At 42.9% G+C, this 22,367-nt stretch overlaps 1 protein-coding gene across 1 annotated transcript in view; it reads left to right on the top strand.

Moving 5' to 3' along the window:
- Positions 1 to 22,367, top strand: part of LOC121367356 — a 105,681-nt gene that overhangs the window by 73,827 nt on the left and 9,487 nt on the right. Inside the window, exons 8-9 of the mRNA XM_041491520.1 lie at positions 1,044 to 1,184; positions 9,557 to 9,697. Coding sequence (XP_041347454.1) covers positions 1,044 to 1,184; positions 9,557 to 9,697 — 282 coding nt within the window. The remainder of the gene's footprint in view (positions 1 to 1,043; positions 1,185 to 9,556; positions 9,698 to 22,367) is intronic.

The following is a 22,367-nucleotide window of genomic DNA, read 5'->3' as shown; positions in this document are numbered from 1 at the left end:
ATTCTAATTTAATAACTGTAAAACAGCTCTAATAATCAGAAATAATGTGGCGAGTGTGTTTTTGTTAAAATGTACTATACGATGTAGATATGCCACGTCAGTTCGGCGGTATATTTCGTATTTAACTAATTTGAGAAAGAGAATGTGTGTGCGTCAGGTCAGGTCAGAGAGAGAGAGAGAGAGAGAGAGAGAGAGAGAGAGAGAGAGAGAGAGAGAGAGAGAGAGAGAGAGAGAGAAGACAGACACACAGAGAGAGGGAAGACATACATACAGAGAGGGGGAGACAGAGAGAGAGAGAGAGAGAGAGAGAGAGAGAGAGAGAGAGAGAGAGAGAGAGGGGGGGGGGGGGCAGTTCATACATATTAGCAGAACCAGACGAAAACGTTACACGTTGTATTAATTTTATTAAGTTTAAAACAAATCTGTTGTACTTGTAACATAGGTTTGTCTTTATCTGTTACCAACAATACCAGAAACACAATGGCCCGAATTTACAAAACCTGTTTCTGTCTTTGTGACTGCATCATCGTGTATTTGGAAAGCTTAAACACCTGTATTAAGAAAAACAGGCTTCGTAAATGCGCCCCAATATGTTATCATTTAGTTTATGTATTTGTTTTACATTTTTGTTTCTCATTCATTCATTTCAACTTATTTCCGTGCTTATATCCAATTAAGGTTCAAGCACGCTGTCCTGGGCACACACCTCAGCTATCTGGGTTGTCTGTCCAGAACAGTGGGTTAGTTGTTAGTTTGTTAGTGGTTAGTGGGAGAGAAGAGGGTGTAGTGGCCTTACACCTACCCATTGAGCCCTTGAGAACTCGCTCTGGGTTGGAGCCGGTACAGGGCTGCGAACCCTGTACCTGCCAGACAGAGAGAGAGAGAGAGAGAGAGAGAGAGAGAGACAGAGAGAGAGAGAGAGAGAGAGAGAGAGAGAGAGAGAGAGAGAGAGAGAGAGAGAGACAGACAGACAGACAGAGACAGACGTAAACTTTACAGGTCGTATTAATTGTATTAAGTCTAAAACAAATGTTGCTTTTCAGCATGTGAGATGGGAGCGTACGGTATCAACTGCAATGAAACATGTGGTAACTGTAGATATGGTAACACATCGTGTGCCATAAAGGACGGAGTCTGCAGTGAAGGGTGTAGTGCCGGGTGGATGAACAGTACTTGTAAAATACGTGTGTCTTTACTTATCTTCAATAAAACCAGAAACTCTTCAACATAATTTATAAAAACATTGTGTGTCTTTGTAACTGCAGTACCATATATGCGCTTCCAAAAATGTAGGGAAATGTAGGAAATAACAACCAATTTAAGAAGTATTCAGATGTATCACTGTCCAGGTATACATGCATGCTAATAGTGAAAGAAATGGGAAGAAATACCAACCAACAGTTCATGTTGGCAACAGACTGTGTGATTGAACGCGACCGTGACACATGATAGTGATGTCATATGAAAATTGAACGTATACGCATTTTGATTAATAATGTGTAATACCCCCACAATTCGTCAAACATTCGTTTATTCCACGTGACATTCTACGTGGCATTCTATGTATCAATCTCCCAATGACGATTTGAGCAAGTCTATACCACTCATCTTGCAGCGTCTGGCCAGGTTCAGCTAAATTAGCATGAGGCCGATGACGTCGGCGTACACGTTTCCCTGTCATGTTCCAGACGAGTTCTATTGGGGAAAGATCTGGGTTCATTGCTGGCCATAACATTCTTGTAACGCATTGCTGCTGAAAGTAGTCATTTATATTATGTGTACGGTGGGCCCGAGCATTGTCATCTTGAAACACAAACCGTCCACCGGCACGGCGAGCAAACGGGACATCAATCGGTGTCAGTATGCTATCCCATTAGTGACCCTACCTTGAAGAACATGGTGTGGTGTTGTGTCAGTCATAGTGATGGCACTCCACATCATATCTGAACCACCACCAAATCTATCATGTGAAATCAGGTTGTCGTTTGCTTGGCGTTCAATATGACGCCTATCCAGGACGTTGTGATTGAATCTGGACTCGTAAGAAAACATTACACGAGACAACCAACGATTTCCTCAGTTTCTACGCTGTGTACACCATTGGCGTCTGTTAATGTGTCGATTAGTTATCGGCGAAACAACACGTGGCCGCCTAGCATGCCTGGTGTAACTGCAGCGATTTGAATAGCTGTTTGATTGATTGATTAATTATGTTTTTAACATGCTCCTATACCACTAAGGTTTCGAGCATGACCCGAGGGCGGCGGGCAGGCCCCCAGACACACCTAACTCCCCCTACGGCCGAAACCTCCTACGCCTATGGCCTAACCTATTTCTGGTAGCATGCCCCCCCCCCCCCGCATCCCACCCCCAGCCAACCCAACCGTCGTGCCCTCCATTATCGGTGTTCCATAGTTAGGTAGGCGGGTCACTAGGAGAGTGACCCCCTCTATAAATAGCTGTCTAGAGGTCGTGTCCGGCTAGCCTGGCAGAGCAAAACGTATTCGGATGATCTTGGAAGTCCAGAGGCGCCTCTCTGTAATCATGAGAAACTAAAGGTTATATCATTCATCAGACGTTGTGACTCTTTTCTTTGGAACACTAGTGGAGGGACACCTGATATATTACCAGGTTCCGACCACTAGTATAGGAGCAGTTTCCCGCCCTATTAAGTTCCTAATTATATTTTATTAACATAAATCTAAAAACAAATATAAAATAAATTAAAACAATTTAAAACGAGCATGCCAGTAACCTATCAATTTTAAAAAATAAGCCAAACTAAGAATTAAAAGGTTTGTACAATATATTTGGTCGGCGTGAAGGGGGGGGGGGGGGGGGGGGGGGGGTTACTGCCAGATAGCATACCCCCTATCATCAGCCAGGAGTAAATATACATTCACACACCATTCATATCAAGTACTGTACAGTTAAAAATATTATCAATTACATATAACATAGTATACACACTATAACATTTTAAAATCCGGTACATATCTTAAAATTAATTAAATCCACACACCGCAGCACGCCAGGCGCGACTTGAGCACGTCAAATGTTAGAAGTGGAGAATCGGGGCGAGCAACGTCCTTCCAACTCCATATGGGAGAGGAGGCATTACAATATAGTAATATTGCCGCACCCACCGAAAGTTAAGAAGATCCCAAGAGGCATACACTACAGGACCCAAGTACCATACCAGGGAGAGTCCCGATCAGAAACGGGAACCGCGAAAGCCGCCCCAACACCGACCAGAACCCACAGAACGCCATCTCGGAACACCCCACCCCTATCACAACTATATATCCCCATTTTAACCCCTATATGCTGGAGCCGCCTACCATCAAGTGGATAGTACACAAATGTGGAGGCCGTCCCAGCATAGTTTTCCAACCCTCCCATTACAGCCTAAGTATTTAAATCCTAGGTTGGGACCCCCTACCATCAAGAGGATAGTACACAAATGTGGAGGCGGTCCCAACCCTGACATACCCCAAACCCCCCAATTTAAACCGCCAATTAAATAAATCCCGAGAGGCATATCCTAGAACCAAAGTGCAGTACCCGGGGGAGACCCGATCAGAACCGGGAGCCGCAAAAGCCGCCCCAATACCGACCAGAACTCACCGAGCGCCATCTCGGAACCAATAGAAAGTAGCCCCCGAGGCGGTCACTTTTGCACCTATCTAACAATGCCTAGCAGTGTCCACCCCGGGGGCTAGTTAGTTCATTTATTTAAATGTTTATTCGTGATTGATAGACAAAGGCGACTACCAACCTGTCCACTATCGTTTTATGTTCTTTGGATGGATTTAATAACTTATAAGCTGTAAACTGTATTTTATTTTTGGATAAATAATTATTTAACTTTAGTCTAATTTTAGAATTTATGGTACATTCAATAAAAAAATGATTTACATTATCCATTAGCCATTATTATCCATATAACATTTGGTATTATATGTAGGCATAATGGGGTGGGGGGTGGGGGGGGGGCGGAACAGTACTGGTTAATGGAGTTAACTATATATTAATCCACCTCAGCACTAGCTCGCGCCTCCACTGATATTAGATCCCTGGCTTTATACCAGGAGACACTACGGGTCTCCATGGCATTAGGATTAACCTTAATAGTCAGGTGATAATTAAGTATATTGCACGCATCTCTGGATGCCACCACAATGTCATCCAGAAAGAATTGTTGATAAGGGGCTTTGGGTATGTCTCGTGTCAGGAAGATACCGGAAATAACCCTGACTAGATCGAGAGCAGTTATAGGCTGTTCAAAATCTGCCCTCCCAGCCCCAGAGGCAACGCCGGCGTACGTTTTAGAAGTAGCAGACTGAGTCGCAGCCTTAACACTGTACGACTCAGTCTTATTAGTCTTCCCTGCGCCAGTTGCCAAGGCGGGACGGTGCGGCTCACCGGCTTGGCTACCCACAGATCCTGTTGAGGGAACCCCACCCGCCATCAGGCGGACCGCCCTCTTGTAGTCAGGGCACTCCTTGGCATGAGTGCAATGTTGCCCCCTACAGTTAGACCCAGGGGAATTAGCAAACCGGCGTTTCCTTTTATTGTGGGTGACCTCCTTGAACCCGTCATCCCGGGGGCCCAGGGCCTGTAACTCAGCCACCGCCCCATCCCATAAGGCATAGCCCTGGACTGTGCGGTGCGTATCGTCCCCGACGGCTCCCGAAGCTGCAGCAACTGAAGTGCTACCCTCCGAGGAGCTGCCGGGAACTACCGAAGGCCTCTTCGGGTTTAGTCGGTTATCGATTGAAGCCGGCTTGTCAGCCCGATGTGTACGTGCAGTGTTGCCTGTTCGTTCTAAAAAGGAATTGAAAACGATGATGATGATGACAACTAGTTTAAAGTGCCCATATACTACTAGAGTTTCGAACACGCCCATCCCGAGTCCGACCTCCGATAAGATTGGTGGCCTGACTCGGGATGGAGGTGGGGGGGAGGGGGGGGGGGAGGGTATGAAAATGGGCAGAATTTTAAAAATAAAAAAAGAATTGACTGCTCGGCCTAATATTTATATAATTTTGAGCATTTTAGAAGGACAGTCCACAATTAAATAAGAGAAAGAAGAGAGGATCGGACTATTTAATAATATTACAAAAAAGAAGTAATTTCGACATAAAATTTTGAACGCAGATCTAAACGTTTAAAGTCCGATCGATATGTCCACGCGAGTGACCTCGTTAAGGAAGTTTGGGTGCACAGCTTAAAGGGACGAGATGGGTTGCATCCCGTCAAGAAAACCCCTAGATTGACAGTCGATAGACGTTGAAGGTGTAGTGCTGTGCTGAAATACAGATCTTGAGAAGCCGGATCCGTCTGAACGAGTAGAGTATCAGACTAGGGTATAGTCCAGTCGTCATGGGTTGGTATAGTGGTGCGGACGGGCCCGACTCCAGAGGATACGAGATGGTATCACTATAAAACAATGTAAAGTCTAGAAAAAGAGTAGTAGGGGCCGACCCCGCTTCCTATTTCTTCTTAGAGTGGGGCGGTCAATCTTCCAGTGCTGCTAGGATAGGCTCGGACATGTAGAGACTAAACGCGAACAACCGTGGCGTTCTGCAGAATGGCCGGCATACGAGTCACGAAAAAACAAGTCAACATAGTCAGATGGAGCAAAACGTGGAGGCGAGGAATCTCGCTGAAAAAGAATCCAACCTGGTGGTGCAGACTGTCGAAACGAGAAGCGTTCCAGCGTTCAATCATTTCCAAAGGCCGCATACATCCCAGTAGAAAACTTCATTTCCTTGACAAAAACAACGAAATGAAGGACCCCCAAGTCGAGCAAAAGCACATACAGTGTGCACAAGCGAAACAAACACGTCTTACCGCGTGGAGCTCCAGACTGGGAATGATTGAAAATGGCTTCACTGCTTGGAGCGCGGATGCAATCGTAGCCCTGCACCAGTGGCTTTTCGGCTATCTGAAACCCCGTTTCGATGCCTACCTGACTGTCAACAATGACAGCGGCACCGGCCTGGGGACTAAAGGATTTATTTATATGGCGGTGAATGGACTCAACCAGGGCCACTTTCTGGCTGGGGCCGGGTCCAAACGCCTCTATATAACTATCACTGGACAACCTATTAGATAGGTTGTTATTGTCATTATCTGTGGGTGCGGCAGTACACTCCTTAAACAACACTGTAACCTCATCGCCACAATCAGGGTGGGGCCTCAAACTCAGTACTGATCCCAAAAATGTGAAGGGGGCGTTATCAGAGGTTTGTACAAAAGTTTGCCCATTAGAAAGTCTCGAGTAAAAAAATACTGTTTGTTTAAAAATCCCCGACGGAGCTTTATTCTGCATGTCCCTAATGGTTTGTTGCAAGAATTCAAGTCCGTAGGGGTTGGGATCTAGATCACCAAACATAACCCTCCTCAGGCCCGGTACATTTTGAATACCTTTTGTCTGGGGTATTTTTTATTTCTTTTTTATTTTAACTTGGTCATGAGGAGTTGGAGCAGGGGTCTCACTGAGAGTGGCGAAGGGGTTGCTGGTTGGAACGGCATAACTTTGTTGACCGTTATTATCCATACTGATTTTATCTACCACTACCACTCCCCGCCGAGCAGCAGGCACCTTCCTCTTTCTGGGTTCTTCCATCTCAAGTCCCGGGGGTGATGTTGGCGACCTGGGGGTGGTGGGCTGCTCGGCTGACAGCGTTGGTGAGTCAGAGGTTGGGGCACTTACCTCGCCCTTAGCAATAACAAAGACAGAATCATCTAATTCTTTATTACTTGAACGACTCACCATCTTCTCCTCTGTCACCCCCGAGCTATTGGAAACATAACAAAATTCGGACCGGGTCGGGCTGGGAGCAGACGAAAATTGTTCAGCAGGTTCTGTTATTCTACTCATCTCCAGTTCCCGGTCAAAAGAAAGCTCGCGGGCGAGATTTTCACTATTTGCGCTCAATGACCCCTCCCCCCGGGTAGGCACCCCCCTCAGGTATCTTTCAACCGTGAAGGGGAGGCCACCATCAGGGAGTGGGGTGTCGCGTCTGGCACGCATGGACGGTGTGGATGACGACGGAACGTTTTGGCTATTTGCATTAGTGTCTCCCAGGGAGTCCCACGTCATGCGGTCCACCCTGGCTATGTGAGACACATCAGGCAATTCCGACCCCTCCGACCTATCCAGGGAGGAGGTGCCGGTCGTATTAAGTTTATCTATAGCCAACTGAACGGCGATGGCATTTAAACTCCTGTCTAATTTACCGAACACCCTGTCAACCTCACTGTGGTCTGACATGGTTAGAACACGAGAAAAAACAACAAGAATAACAAGCACGTGTTTGAAGAGAGAGAGAGAGAGAGAGAGAGAGAGAGAGAGAGAGAGAGAGAGAGAGAGAGAGAGAGAGAGAGAGAGAGAGAGAGAGAGACTTCGATCGTTTCCAGTAACTGTTGATTTTGTAGGGGTTTTTTGTGTTTGTTTTTATTTTCTCTTTTTAAATCACAAATATATGGTGTTAATTATCCATTATGTTTTATTGAATCGATGATGAATAATGTATGCATGTATGTGTATACATGTATTGGTGTATGAATATCTATATATTGTATGTATGCCGAAGTTGACTATCACATACATATATACTAACGCAGTGGAACAGATGATAATTAAATCATTTTTGTCCTCATAAATTGCCCTATGCTGTTAGTGGGACTCGAACCGACGGCACCGAATCGCCCTCGACGTGCAGACTTGCCACGATACGTCCTGAGCTACAGAGATATCCACAAAAGGGATGTTCTTTAGGGTGTATACTACCAAATCAAATCCCATAGACGACAATAGTAACATATGCGGCTAAAACTCCTACCTGCAACGTATCAACCGACATAAACGCCACGGATATAAATACTACCACCCCTTACACTTAAAGTGAATCAGAAAAAATGGGGGTCAAGCTGCTCGTTTCTGAGATAACGGGTACCGTCTATGACTACCCTAGTTTCGCACAAAATTTGAGTACTTTTTTTTACAGGTACCCCATACATGTTTCAAGCACAAGGCTACTTGACACATTGGTACTAGATGAAATAAAATTGCACATTTATTTTACCCAGATGAAACTATTAATTTTTACAACCAACACACTCACATTTATAACCAATCACAGGACTTGTGGTGTTCACTTCTCTATCAAAAGTTCGGTGCACCTCGAACTTTGACCCAGCCGGAAGTTATTTGGTATAGTACTACCTATAACTCAGCTATATGCTGGGACCTACAACCTGCACAGTCTATCCAGGGCATACCTGACACCCGCTAGTATGTATTGATGTATGAATATCTATATATTGTATGTATATCGAGGTTGGCCATTACATACATAGATATTAAGATACTGTCGCAAGGGATGATTAAATCCGTTCTGGCCCCACAGATTGTCCTATGCTGTTGGTGGGAATCAAACCAATGGCACCGATTCGCCTGCAGTTTTCAAACTTCCCACGATTCGTTCTGACCTATTGAGGCATCCATACAAAAATGTATGTATGTATGTATGTATGTTTTATTTTATATAATATGTTATTAATTGGTTATTTTGTTTGGTTTTAGGATATTGGTCGTAGAGAATACCGTAGAGAATTATTTAACACCCAAAGAACAAATGCCACGTGATCATGAGATTCAATAAAATTAACATTAATATTCAGTAAAACAGATTTCTCGACTGCTCTGTGAAGTGTCAAAATCATGAATGACGCCATACCCACGTGTATGAGGCTAATGCGTGTTGCACGTTCACATTGTCGACTGTTTGGGTGTAGCCAGGAACGATATTTCCTTGGGAGTCATTTTGCATAGTTCATCTTTATAGCAGTCTTAAGTAATGACATTTTAAATTCCCCTACATATTTTGAAAAGTATATTTCCAATGGTTAAACACTTGCATTTAATAAAAAGACAGGCTTCTTATATTAGCCCGAATATGTTATCCGTAACATTATATATTTGTTTGATATTTTTGTTTCTATATTCTTTATATCACTTATACAATGATGTGCCAGTTCTTGCAAATTAACAGCATTCCAATGTAAAGACTGTAATCACTGCCCTACTGTAATTGAGCTAGTATGTTTGTTAAAATGTTCTATAATGTGTAGATATGCCGTAGTTTAATACCTCAGTTCGGCAGTATATATTTCACGTTTAACTTATTTGAGAAAGATAATGTTTGTGCGTGAGGTGAGAGAGAGAGAGAGAGAGAGAGAGAGAGAGAGAGAGAGAGAGAGAGAGAGAGAGAGAGAGAGAGAGAGAGAGAGAGAGAGAGAGAGAGAGAGAGAGAGAGAGAGAGAGAGAGAGAGAGAGAGAGAGAGAGAGAGAGAGAGAGAGAGAGAGAGAGAGAGAGAGAGAGAGACAGAGAGAGAGAGGGGGTGGGGTGGGGAGGGACGGACAGAGAGAGAGAGAGAGAGAGAGAGTGGGGGGGGGGGGGGCACACAGACCAACAGAGACAGACGTAAACTTTACACGTCGTAGTAATTTTATTAAGTTTAAAACAAATCTGTTGCTTTTCAGCATGTGAGCTGGGAACGTACGGTACCAACTGCAGAGAAACATGTGGTGATTGTAGAGATGGTAACACAACATGTGACAGAACGGACGGAGTCTGCAATGAAGGGTGTAGTGCCGGGTGGATGGACAGTACTTGTAAACTAGGTTCGTCTTGACTTGTTACCATCAATACCACAAACGCAATGGGCCGAATTTAAAAAACCGGTTTCTGTCTTCGTAACTGCATCATGGTGCATTTGCAAAACTTAAACACCTGTATTAAACAAAAACAGGCACTGTAAATGTGCCCAAGTATGTTATCATTTAGTTTATGTATTTGTTTTAGTTTTTATTTCTATATTCTTTATGTCAATATATACTGACACCTCTATTCGTCCATATTAACCAGCATTCTAATTTAATAAATGTAAAGACTGCTAAAATATAAATAAGTTTGCGAGTGTGTGTTAAAATCTACTATGCGTTGTAGATATGCCGTGGTTGAATATATCAGTTCGTCGGTATATAGTTCACGTTTAACTAATTTGAAAAAGGGAATGTGTGTGCGTCAGGTCAGAGAGAGAGAGAGAGAGAGAGAGAGAGAGAGAGAGAGAGAGAGAGAGAGAGAGAGAGAGAGAGAGAGAGAGAGAGAGAGAGAGAGAGAGAGAGAGAGAGACTTCGATTGTTTCCAGTAACTGTTGATTTTGTAGGGTTTTTTTTGTGTTTGTTTATATTTTGTCTTTTTAAATCACAAATATATGAAAACATGTGTATGGTGTTAATTTTCCAGTATGTTTTATTGAATCGATGATGAATAATGTATGCATGTATGTGTATACATGTATTGGTGTATGAATATCTATATACAGTAAAACAGATTTGTCGACTGCTTTGTGAAGTGGCAAAATCATGAATGACGCCATACCCACGTGTATGAGCCTACTGCTTGTTGTACGTTCACATTTTCGACTGTTTGGGTGTAGCCAGGAACGTTCTTTCCTTGGGAGTCATTTTCAATAGTTGATCTTTATAGCATTCATTAGTAATGACATTTTAAATTCCCCTACATATTTTGAAAAGTATATTTCCAATGTTTAAACACTTGTATTTAAGAAAAAGCCAGGCTTCTTATATTAGCCCGAATATGTTATACATAACATTATATATTTGTCTTATATTTTTGTTTCTATATTCTTTATATCACTTATACAATGATGTGCCAGTTCTTACAAATTAACAGCATTCCAATATAATGACTGTAATCACTGCCCTACTGTAAATATTTGAGCTATTATGTTTGTTAAAATGTTCTATACTGTGTAGCTATGCCGTGGCTTAATACGTCAGTTCGGCAGTATACATTTCACGTTTAACTAATTTGAGAAAGATAATGTTTGTGCGCAAGGTGAGAGAGAGAGAGAGAGAGAGAGAGAGAGAGAGAGAGAGAGAGAGAGAGAGAGAGAGAGAGAGAGAGAGAGAGAGAGAGAGAGAGAGAGAGAGAGAGAGAGAGAGAGAGAGAGAGACACAGACAGACAGACAGAAGGCTAGAGAACCAGAAACAGGTAGACATATCAATAGAGACAGACGTAAACTGTGCAGGTCATATTAATTGTTTTACGTAGTAAACCAAAGGTGTGTTTTTTTAGCATGTGAGCTGGGAACGTACGGTATCAACTGCAGACAAATGTGTGGTAACTGTAGAGGTGGTAACATAACGTGTGACACAAAAAGCGGAGTCTGCAGTGAAGGGTGTAGTGACGGGTGGATGAACAGCACTTGTAAAATAGGTATGTCTTCATTTGTTATTAGCAAAACCAGAAACACCTCATCATATTTCCCCGTCATTGTACACATTTGTTTTAGATGTATTTTTGGTATATTATTTATATTACCTATGTAATGAGATATAATTACTGTACGAAAAATCTGCCTAGCACCTACATTCTAATTCGTCAGTCAGGATTCTCGAATAACATGACCCAGTACATTTTAAGATTTCGACAGCTGCTGTCAATTAAGTGCGGTTGAGCGGAGTTAAAAATGATATGGCAGGAAACCAAAACAAAATATCTTGTGTGGTTGATCTGCGATGCCCTGAACGGGGTGGATCATTTACATTTTGGGTCTCCTGGTATCTGTTCCATAATCTGCAGATCACAGACGACGTTACATTGAACATGTTGGCTAAATCACGCTAGATTCTACAACTTCGAAGCATGTCAATAGCCCTAAGGCGTTCTTCACGACGTAGATGTCGTATCAATAATTGAAAGACAAAAAAATGCATAACACTACTAGAGCACATTGTTTAATTAATCATTGGCTATTGGATGCCAAACATTTGGTAATTCTGGTGCTATGGAATTTTGAGTGGAGCGATTTAAACCAAAGAGAAAAGGTGCGCAGTTTTGTTGAGTAATTTTGGTGCAATTTTGAACGGTCCGTCGAAAGGTAAATGTTTGAGCTAGTATAGGTTTAGGAATCGAGTGTAGCTCGTTAGTGGTTCGAGAGTAGCTCGTTACTTATCGACCTTCATGATGCTGGTTGTCTCCCTAGGCTGTCCATAGGGTCCTGAGAAGGACCTGACCTATTCTGGTCGTGGCATGACAGCCCAGAGGAGACTCGTGCAATTATGTAGACACTGGCAGGCAAGGCGAATTGTTCCGGGGTGGTCGAAGCGCTGGTGTTGGTTTGGTCTTCAGTTTCCTCCTCAGTGACACCAAGTACATTTCCCAGCAGCAAGTATTTTGGGGTTTGGGGTAGGGGCGGCCGATATTCTTTTGTTCGGCCTCCCCCGGGTGTATTTGCAATTGTGTACTCGGAACCGGTATTCTTTTGCCCGGTTCCTTATTTGAGCACGTGTTGGGCCATTAAAATGTGGGGCGGATGCATTGTTATCATTAGTCAATCCTGTGTGCTGTTGCGGTGAGCATGTTGTCTGTGTGTAATCCTAGTTTGGTGTTTAGGTTGTACCTATTGCCTTACGTCCTTATTCTAGTGTATCCAACGGTCATCATGACCACCCCTCCCCCCCTGCCTCTGTGTAGCTTGGTTAACACAGTGGCTGGGGGGGGGGGGAATTAGTCTATTCTAGATATCTAATTTGAAGCGCACGCCCTTGTAGTATGTGTATTGGTTAAAAAGCCTAGTGCTTAACATATTTATTTTATCATTCAATGAAAGAGCGAAAGAAGAGAGAGATAGTTAGTTGATTAGTAATGAATATTCACATACATCACAGTCATCCACTCTGGCATGCTAGGGTAATAGTGGCTTATTAATTTGGATTCCCTCCCCCGCAAAATTAACAAGTGATTATCGCTATCTATTGGTAACTGTATACTAAGTTGTTTGTGGGCTAGCGCCCTTAAACTATATTGATCTTACTTGGTCGGTCTTCTATGTACTGTTCTCTAGATGTCCTTCTGTGCCCTAGGTGACTTACCGCGTCTGTTAGTTTTATTCATTACTAAGTGCATGGTGCGAATACATGAAATGTGCGATATATACATGTGGGTATTCTGGTTGTGGATGGCTGGCTTGGACCTTTAGGCGGGCTGAAAAAGAGAAGTTGCTAATTAGTGGTCCTATCCTGTTTGGCATATAGGCTTGGGTTGGCTGGTTAGTTTTTTGTTCAGATGTGTTACTGCGATCACATATGGAGTGGTATGCACGAGTTTGCCAAAACTCGTTTTGAAGAGTAGTTAATAACCTGTTGTATTGACATTAATTTATTCAGAAGTTCGCTACCTCTTCACCTTAGGCCACTTACAGTAGCGTGCATCGTGTCCGAGTTCCGAATTGGTAGCAGCTCTTACGCAAGGGCTTACGAGCAAGTGGTTTTGAACATTCCCTATATATAATCTATTCACACCGGTTTATTTTATAGTTTTGGTTTGGGGGTCTGGCCAATTTGCCAAACATGGTTTTATAATAATTTATAAGATGGTATATACATGAATCTATTCGGAAGTTCGCTACCTCCCCACCTTTGGCCATTTGCAGTAGAGTGCATCGTTTCCGAGTTCCAATTGTTAGCAGCTCATATGCAAGGGCTTATGGGCGAGTGGTTTTGAACAGTCCCTATATATAATCTATTCACACAGGTTTATTTTATAGTTTTGGTTTGGGGGCCGGGTCAATTTGCCATACATGGTTTTTTAATAATTTCATAACATGGTATATGAATCTATTCGGAAGTTCGCTACCTCCCCACCTTTGGCCATTTGCAGTAGAGTGCATCGTTTCCGAGTTCCAAATTGGTAGCAGCTCTTACGCAAGGGCTTACGAGCGGGTGGTTTTGAACAATCCTTATATAATTAATTCCCACGGTTTATTTTTAGTTTTTAGTTTGGGGGCCGGGTCATTTGCCAAACTGGCCTCGTTTTTTTAATAATTTCATAACATGGTATATACATGAGTCTATTCGGAAGTTCGCTACCTCCCCACCTTTGGCCATTTGCAGTAGAGTGCATCGTTTCCGAGTTCTAAATTGGTAGCAGCTCATACGCAAGGGCTTACGGGCGAGTGGTTTTGAACAGTCCCTATATATAATCTATTCACTCCAGGTTTATTTTAGTTTTGGTTTGGGGGGGCGGGTCATTTGCCAAACATGGTTTTTTAATAATTTCATGGTATATACATGAATCTATTCGGGAGTTCGCTACCTCCCCACCTTTGGCCATTTGCAGTAGAGTGCATCGTTTCCGAGTTCCAAAATTGGTAGCAGCTCCTACGCAAGGGCTTACGAGCGAGTGGTTTTGAACAATCCTTATATATAATCAATTCACATAGGTTTATTTTATAGTTTTAGTTTGGGGGCGGGTCAACTGTCAAACATGTTTTTTTAATAATTTCATAACATGGTATCTACATGAATCTATTCAGGGGTTCGCTACCTCACCACCTTTGGCTATTTGCAGTAGAGTGCATCGTTTCCGAGTTCCAAATTGGTAGCAGCTCTTACGCAAGGGCTTATAAGCGAGTGGTTTTGAGCAGTCCCTATGTATATTTATTCATTTATATATATATATATTGTTTTTTTGTTGTTTTTTTTGTTTCCCTTTGTTACTGACCCACCTTTGACCGCTTGCACCAGAGTGCCTCGTTACCGAGTTGAAGGGTTACAACTCTGGTGTAGGGGTGTACACGTGGGTGGTTTTGAATTTTGTTTATAACTCTGGTTTGGTGGACTGGACGAACCGATAAACTGCTTTGAAGGTTTTATGCTTTAGGCATTTATCCGGGTTTAGTAGAAAGTTGGGCGTTATACGTTTATTATGGTTGGCTTCGGTTATTGATTTTAGCATTAGTTGTCTCTGGGTGGTGTGTAGCGTGCAATCCAGGAGATAGTGTTTCATATCTTCCCGGGTGCCACAATCACATTCTGGTGTTAGTTTGGTAAAGGAGCAGCTATTAAGTTTTGAAGATTGTCCTAGGCGTAGTTTAGTGATTAGCTTATCCACATATGTGTTTTTTTGTGTTTAGGTCTTATGGAGTTGACTAGAGGCTTGATGTTATATGCCATGTGTTATTAGTTAGGTCCCAGTTAGCTTGCCATTGGTTTATGTAGTGGTTTTTTTGCTTTTGACATTAACTCTGTTATTCCTAAAGGTAGTGTGATAATTGTGCTGGTAATTGAGAGTGCTGTTTTTGCTCCATAGTCGGCTACTTCGTTACCAATTATCCCTACGTGAGCTGGGACCCATTCAAATACTACTGTTAGATTAAGTTGGTTTAGTTCGTGGAGTACTTTGTGGATGGTTGCTAAGATGTCCTGCCTAGTAGATCTATTAGTGTGTAGAGATTGGATTGAGCTAAGGCTATCAGAGAAGATGACGCTTTTAGGGTATTGTTTATTTCTAATCCAGATTAATGCCTCGTAGATGGCTGTCAGTTCTGCTGTGTAGACTGATAGGTTGTCTGACAGCCTGGCGTATTTAACAAGTTTGGAATGTTTGGATACTTTTTCTTCTACTATAGCGAAGCCAACCCTACCGTTATCTGGGTTTTTTTAGCCATCTGTGTAGATGTGGACGTGTTCTGGGTAGTTTTCGTTGGCTGCGGCTTCAACCAGGACTTTTTTAAAGGGCGGAAATGGTGTTTCGTCCGTGGCTTTTTTTATTAGGTACGGGGTATGACATTCCATAGGTTGGTTAATGTTATATAGAGCTACTGGTATGTTATCAATTCCGACTTCTGGTTCTAGTTTACTGGCCCTAGTGGCAAATGAGTCATAAAGTTTTTTGTTTTTATTAAATTCTAGCCCTAGTTTAGTAGTTATAGGAGTAATTTCTTGAACTGGATGGTCTAATTTAAGCGAGTGGATTTTTAGGTGGTAGTTAAGGTGTTGAATGTTGCGGCGGTATTTAAGTGGCATGATGTTAAATTCTACTTCTAGGCTTTGGCCGCTAGTGTTACGTGGAACTTTGGCTATTGTTCTTAGGGCTTGATTTTGGATAACATCTAATTTTTGCAGTAGTTTGGGGTCGGCGCAGCTGTAGGTTTGGGCTCCATAGTCTATCCTGGAGAGTATGCATGCTTTGTAAACCAAAAGCATTGCTTCCGTTTGCGACCCCCAACTGGTGCCTGAGATTGCTCGTAGTAGGTTTAGCGTATTTTTAGATTGTCTGATTATGTTGTTTATATGGTCACTAAAGGTTAGTTTTGAGTCGAATGTTACTCCTAGGAATTTAAAGGTTTTGACCCTTGGGATTGGTTTGTTATTTGAAGTTATTTGGTGATTATCGGCTGAGTTGACCTTATGGAATAGCATGCAGACTGTTTTAGTTTCAGATAGTTTGATTCCCCATTCCTGTGCCCATTTATTTAATTTATTCATATCGTTTTGCATTAGGCTAAATAGTTGTTTGGTTACTCTGCCTGTGCGCCAGATGGCGCAGTCGTCGGCGAAGAGGGCTGTGTTTAGTGGGGTGGTTGATTTAATCTTACTTTTGGCATTGAGTGCTTTGGTTATGTCGTTGATAAATATATTGAATAAGGTTGGTGATAGGACCGAACCTTGTGGGATACCATTTATTATTTCAGTTTTTTGTGAGTAGTGTCCGTTTACTCTGACTGCTATTGATCGGTTGTGGATAAAATTATTAATGAAGTTGAACATATTGCCTTTAATACCGTTAGTTTTTAGTTTATTGAGAAGTCCCTGGCGCCATACCATATCAAATGCTTTTTCTATATCTATAAAGATTGCTAGTACTTTATTGGATTTGCGGAAGGCGTCATTTATGCTATTTTGTAGTCTAACTATCTGGTCAATTGTTGAGTGTTTAGTTCTGAATCCGCTTTGTACGTTAGTAATTAGTTTATTCTCTAGGAGGTAGTTGTTTAGTCTTTTATTGATAATGGTTTCTAAGGTTTTGCACAGGTGCGACGTGAGTGTTATCGGTCTATAACTCCCCGGAAGGGAGTGGTCCTTACCCGCCTTTGGGAGGCTAAAGCACTCCGCGTGTTTCCACGCTGCGGGCATGCGGCCCTCCTCCCAGATTCTGTTATAGAGCGATAACACTACCTCCAGGGTTGCATCTGGCATATGTTTTAGCAGGGTATAGCTGATTTGGTCTGGTCCTGTGGCGGTATTTTGTTTAGCTTTAATGGCCGTTTTTAGTTCTATTAGTGTTAGTGGTTTATTAAATTCGAGATTATCCGTATTAGGTTGTGTATCCATCATAGTATCATTTGTTGGTAGGTTGTTATCTTTCTTAAGTTTTTCGAAGAATTGTTGAGGGAAGTTTTCATTGCTGCTATTTTTGCTAAATGTTTGACTTACGAGGTCTGCCTTTTGTTTATTTGTGGTGGCTAATTTATTTTTTTGGAGGACTGTAACGATCGTGCGTTGTCCTTGGATGGCATGAACCTTTTTCCACATTTTTCTAATAGAGGTTCTGGTGTTGATTTCCCCGCAGAATGTCTGCCAACTGGCCTGTTTAGCTTCCGTGATTAGTTTACCTATTTCGTTTTTTGCTATTTTATATTTAGTGTGGTATTCTGGTTTACCCGTTTTTTTAAAGAGTTTTCGCATCCTGTTTCTGAAGCCGCATTTCGCTTGTATTACGTCCGTCCACCAACTGACAGGCGACTTTTTTGTTGGTTTTTTGGTTTTAGGTATATGTTTTTCCGCTATTTTAATTATGTCGTTGGTGATTTTTGTGGTCGCTTCATCGATATCTATATTAGTTTCTAGTTTAATTTGGCTGCAGTCACTTGTGAAGCCTGCCCAGTTGGCTTTACTAAATTTTAATTTTGGTAAGAATTTTTGTTGTTCAGTATAGTCTATATTACTTTTGTAGTTAGTTAATATGGGTAGGTGGTCGCTATTTAGAGTATCTAGTATCACCCATTGGGACGTTTGCTCCTATGTTATTAGAGGTTATGGTAAGATCGATGGCAGATGAGGTTGCTAGCTGGTCGTGAAAGTAGGTGGGGCTGCCGTCGTTGAGACATACTAGGTTGTTTATAGTGATGAAGTTTTCTAGTATATCACCTTGTGTGTCGGAGTGCTGGCCTCCCCACAGAGGGCTGTGGCTGTTGAAATCTCCTACTAGGATTAGGTTATTTTTTGGCTTAATAAGTTTATTGTAGTCGTTTATGGTTAGCTGTTTGTGGGCTGCTCCTGGTGGGCTATAGACATTGATGACGTCTATAGGCATGTTTTTATTTAGTACCGTAAGTCCTAGGACTTCAAGATTGGTATTTAAGGCTTCGCTTTTTAATTTCGCTATGTGGGATGGTATTTTTAATGAGTGTGGCTAGTCCACCTCTAGTGCTATTCTCACGGTTTTTATAGTAAGTTGTATAGCCCGGTATTGTAAATTTTTTAGTTGTTATTTTGTTATTATTATTATTTTTCTTTTTTGGGCCAGTTCCTAACCAGGTTTCCTGGATGCATATTATGTCGGGCTTGTTGTTATTGATGCTAACGAGTTGAATGAGTTCGGCACCATGTCCCATTGAGTGGAGGCCTTTAGCGTTCCACTGGAGAACACTAAGACCTTTATTGTCTTGGTTGTTATTAGTTTTTGGGGCGTGTGGAGACTTGTCTCCCACTATCTGGTCCTGAAGTTATTTTTAGTTATTTTAGATTTAATTTGATTTTTAGTTGTTTGTCCGGTTGAAGTTATTTTTAATTTCGTATACCTCTTGCGCCAGTTTTTCTATAATTCTGGTTAGTTCACTAATTTTGCATTGATCTTTATTTTTGACCATTTCGGCGTATCAGACGGTGGGTGAAATCGGTTTTGATTTATATGTTATCTGGCTTATCTGGTTGGTTTGGGTTTTTTTTTTTTTTTTTAGAGTTATTGAGCTGCCTCATCGCTTTTTGGAAGTGGTGGCAGCGATTATCATGGGCCATGCGCCGGCTAAGGCAATTAGGGCACTGAATGGGTCGCGTACATGGGGAGTTTAGGCAGCATCTAGGGTGTCTTTGGCCGCACCTGTGGCATGTTGGCAGTTCCCGGTGTTGTCTGCATTTGGTGGCTCCGTGGCCCCATTGTTGGCAGTGGTGGCATTTAGAGGGTTTTATTTCATATTCTTGGAGTTTATGCCGGCGACCTAGGATGTAAATCCAGTTGTTTGGGGTAGCTTCTGCAGTGATTAATAGGTAGCCGTTGGTCCAAGTGGTAATTTCCTCTATTTTAAGTTGGGGGTTTCCAGCCTGAAGTGCGGTTTTGGTCGTTTCTTGGGGGAGGGAGTGGGTGGAGTTTAACCAACCATTTGTTAGTGGGTTTGGTTGGTTGGCTGCTCGGTTGGTTGGCACGGGTCGCGGGCGGTGGGTTATGGGGTGATGTCAGGGTAGGGGTGGGTGCATGGGGGGTTGGGGTAGGGGTTAGGTTATGGTTTGGGGTGGAAACTAGGGGTGGCAGGGTCTCGGTGGTGGTGGGTTCTTGAGTTGAGCTGGCGGTAGGGATGGGGGTTGGTGGTGTTGGGGTGATAGTTGGGCTGGTGTGGGAGGTGGGTCCATGGATAGGGGTGGGTGCTGGGGTGAGGGAGGGTGGGGGGATGGCGTTTGAGAAGGAGATTGAGAGTGGGGGGGGGATAGTTTTGGAAGTAGAGGTAATCGCTTTGGTATAGGGTTTGCTGGTTGTCCTTTTTCCGTGTTTGGTGATCTTATCGCTATGTTGGGTGGTTATTATCTTTTTGCTTTTTAAGAAGTTTATACTTTTAGCCGGGGTTCGTTTTGCGTTCCTGTCGGTTGTGGCCTTAGTTGGTGGGTACCGTTGGTATGCTCTGGTGGTTTGGGTGGGTCTCATTTGGGGCCGGCTACCTGCGGCGGTTTTATTGGTCATTACGCTGACTTTTTTTGTTTTTGCGAGAGTGGCGGAAGCGGTTACTTCGGTGGGGTCCGCTCTCGTTGTTGGGTTGACCGTTTGTGAAATTGAGAAATCTAACTTTTTGTGGCAAGTTTTAGGCGTGTTTCCTACCGTTAGGTTGTTTCAGATTAGTATGTGGAGACTTTTACTATCAGCGCTGCTTTGGCTGGTCTCCAAGGTGGATGCTACCACTTCATGCTCGGCTTCCTTGTTTATCGTTTTTAATTCGACGCTATCTTTACTCCCGGTTTGTGGGTTCATTTTTAGCATGATTAATGGCCCCAGTGCTTCCAACGTTGCTTCTTTCCCTTTAATGTACGACGTCCCATTTGTTAGTTGGGTGTGGTAGAAGGCTTTGAGGGGGTTGGTTGTTGTTTTATTGAGGAAATGTTGCCAGTACACATACTGGTATGGACTGGGGTTGGCTCCATTAATGAGGACTTGCCTTAGTCCTTTAATGCTATCGGTTTGGTAGGCTATTTTAACTTTTTTGTGGCTTCTGCCCGGGGTGGCTAGGGCACCAAATTTGTTTCGTACGGTTACGTCTGGGTGGATACCAAATTTGTTTCGAACGGTTACGTCTGGGTGGATATCATGGATATCCATCTCATCGTCCGGGTCGCTGTCTGAAAACAGGTTAGCCTCTTGGCTCAGATTGAGGGATCCGAGCCGTTTTACTGCGCTCCTAAGAGTCGCGGGGGTGGAGCGGCAGGTGGATTTTCGGGCGAGGTTGAGCGCCAGCTCCTTTGGTTTAAGGTGGGGGTTGAGGCTGACGAATTCCGTGTCTGGGTTTACCGCTTTGTCGATTACGCATTTTCTGGTTTTCTTGGAGGTGGCGGGCCTACTGGGCTTACTGGGTTTGGGAGGTGGGGTGGGAGAGTTTGGGAAGGCGGCGGGCTTACTGGGCTTACTGGGTTTGGGAGGTGGGCTAGGAGATTTTGGGGAAGGGGTTGGTTCCTTATCGTCCTGGGTTGATACATGGATTTCTTCCTCGGTTATACCGGGCGTGGCTTCACTGCTACGTAACTTTGTTGCTAAGTAACTTTGGATTTAGAATTGAGAATTGAGAATTTAAACAAGGTTGGTACATAGAATAAAATACTTCAAGAAAATAAGAGTACGGAACGTGTTAATGCATAATCAACAATTCCTAAAAATAAAATAATACACAAATACGTTGTTGAGTCCTAACGGACTCTAAGAAATAGGTTTCTAGTTATGTTTGAAGAAAGTATACTTACCTTTAGTCCAAGTACCGTACAGTTCCTAGGGCTATAACCATCCTATCTCTATGTGATATATGTGATGACGATTATATGATGATGATGATGATGTAGATGCAGATGAAGTCATCAGAGGAAACCAACAAAACTTTCTTAATGCAGCAAAGGCTCTTTTATATGCACTTTCCCACAGATGGGATAGGACATACCACGGCTTTGATATACCGGTCGTGGTACTCTGGCTGGAACGGGCAATAGCTCAATGGGCTCACCGACTGAGATCAATGCCAAAACCGACCACACATCAAGTGAACGCTTTACCCACTGGATAAACAGGCAATTAATATAAGGGAACTGTTAAGGATGGTAAAAAGAGCAGAGGGGTTAAAAAGAAATCGTGAGATAAGCCGGGTTTAAACCCAAAAGGGTTGGAAGTACAAAGAAACAGGAAAAAATGGGTCGGAAGGGCAAGAAGGAGAAAAGAGGGAGAGAAAAAAGGGGGAGGGGGGAGGAAAAAGAGGAGGGAGAAGGGGGGAAACAGAAAGAAAAGGGGTGGGTTGGGAAAGGGCCGGAAGAAGAAGAGGGAAGTTATGGGGGGGGGGGGGGGGGGAAAGAAACAAAACCAGGGCGGAATTTACAAACGGTGTTAGGAATTATTAAAATTTAAAAACAAAAGGGGTTTAGAAAGTGGGGAACGTACCGGTACCAAATGAGAAAGAAACATGTTGGTAATTGGGGTAGAGGAAAGGTTAACAACAAAAAAAGAACGGACGGAAATCCTGGGTGGGGGAGTGCCGGTGAATGGCAGTAATTTGGTAAGCAGGGTCGAAAGGCCCAAAACCACAACGCTGGGCCGTTTACAAAAGGTTTTCCTTCGAAGACGGGTGGATTTAAAATTAAAGTTTAAACCAACCAGCAATGGGGAAAATTGCCCGTTGTTAATTTGAATTTTGGTTTTAGGGAACTAATAATTCTTTAAGGGCAAAAATACCTGACAAAGTTACCGGGGCCAAAACCAAAGGCATTTTTTAATAAAATGAAAACTTTGCTAAAAAAAAAAAAAGCAAGTGTGTTTAAAACTACTAATTGGGGTTGAGGATAATGCCGGGTTGAATTAACATTCGGGTTGGTAATGAGGTTAACGTTTAACTTAATTTGGAAAGATAAATGGTTTGGTGCGGAAGGTAGAGAGGAAGAGAGAGAGAGAAGGAGAGAGAGAAGAGAGGAGAGAGAGAGAAGAGAGGGAGAAGAGAAGAGAGAGAGAAGGGAGGAGAGAGAAAC

This window comes from Gigantopelta aegis, chromosome 1, assembly GCF_016097555.1.
Source record: "Gigantopelta aegis isolate Gae_Host chromosome 1, Gae_host_genome, whole genome shotgun sequence".
NCBI lineage: Eukaryota > Metazoa > Mollusca > Gastropoda > Neomphalida > Peltospiridae > Gigantopelta > Gigantopelta aegis.
Note: the sequence above shows the minus strand (reverse complement) of the source record. Positions and strands in the feature narration are given on the sequence as shown.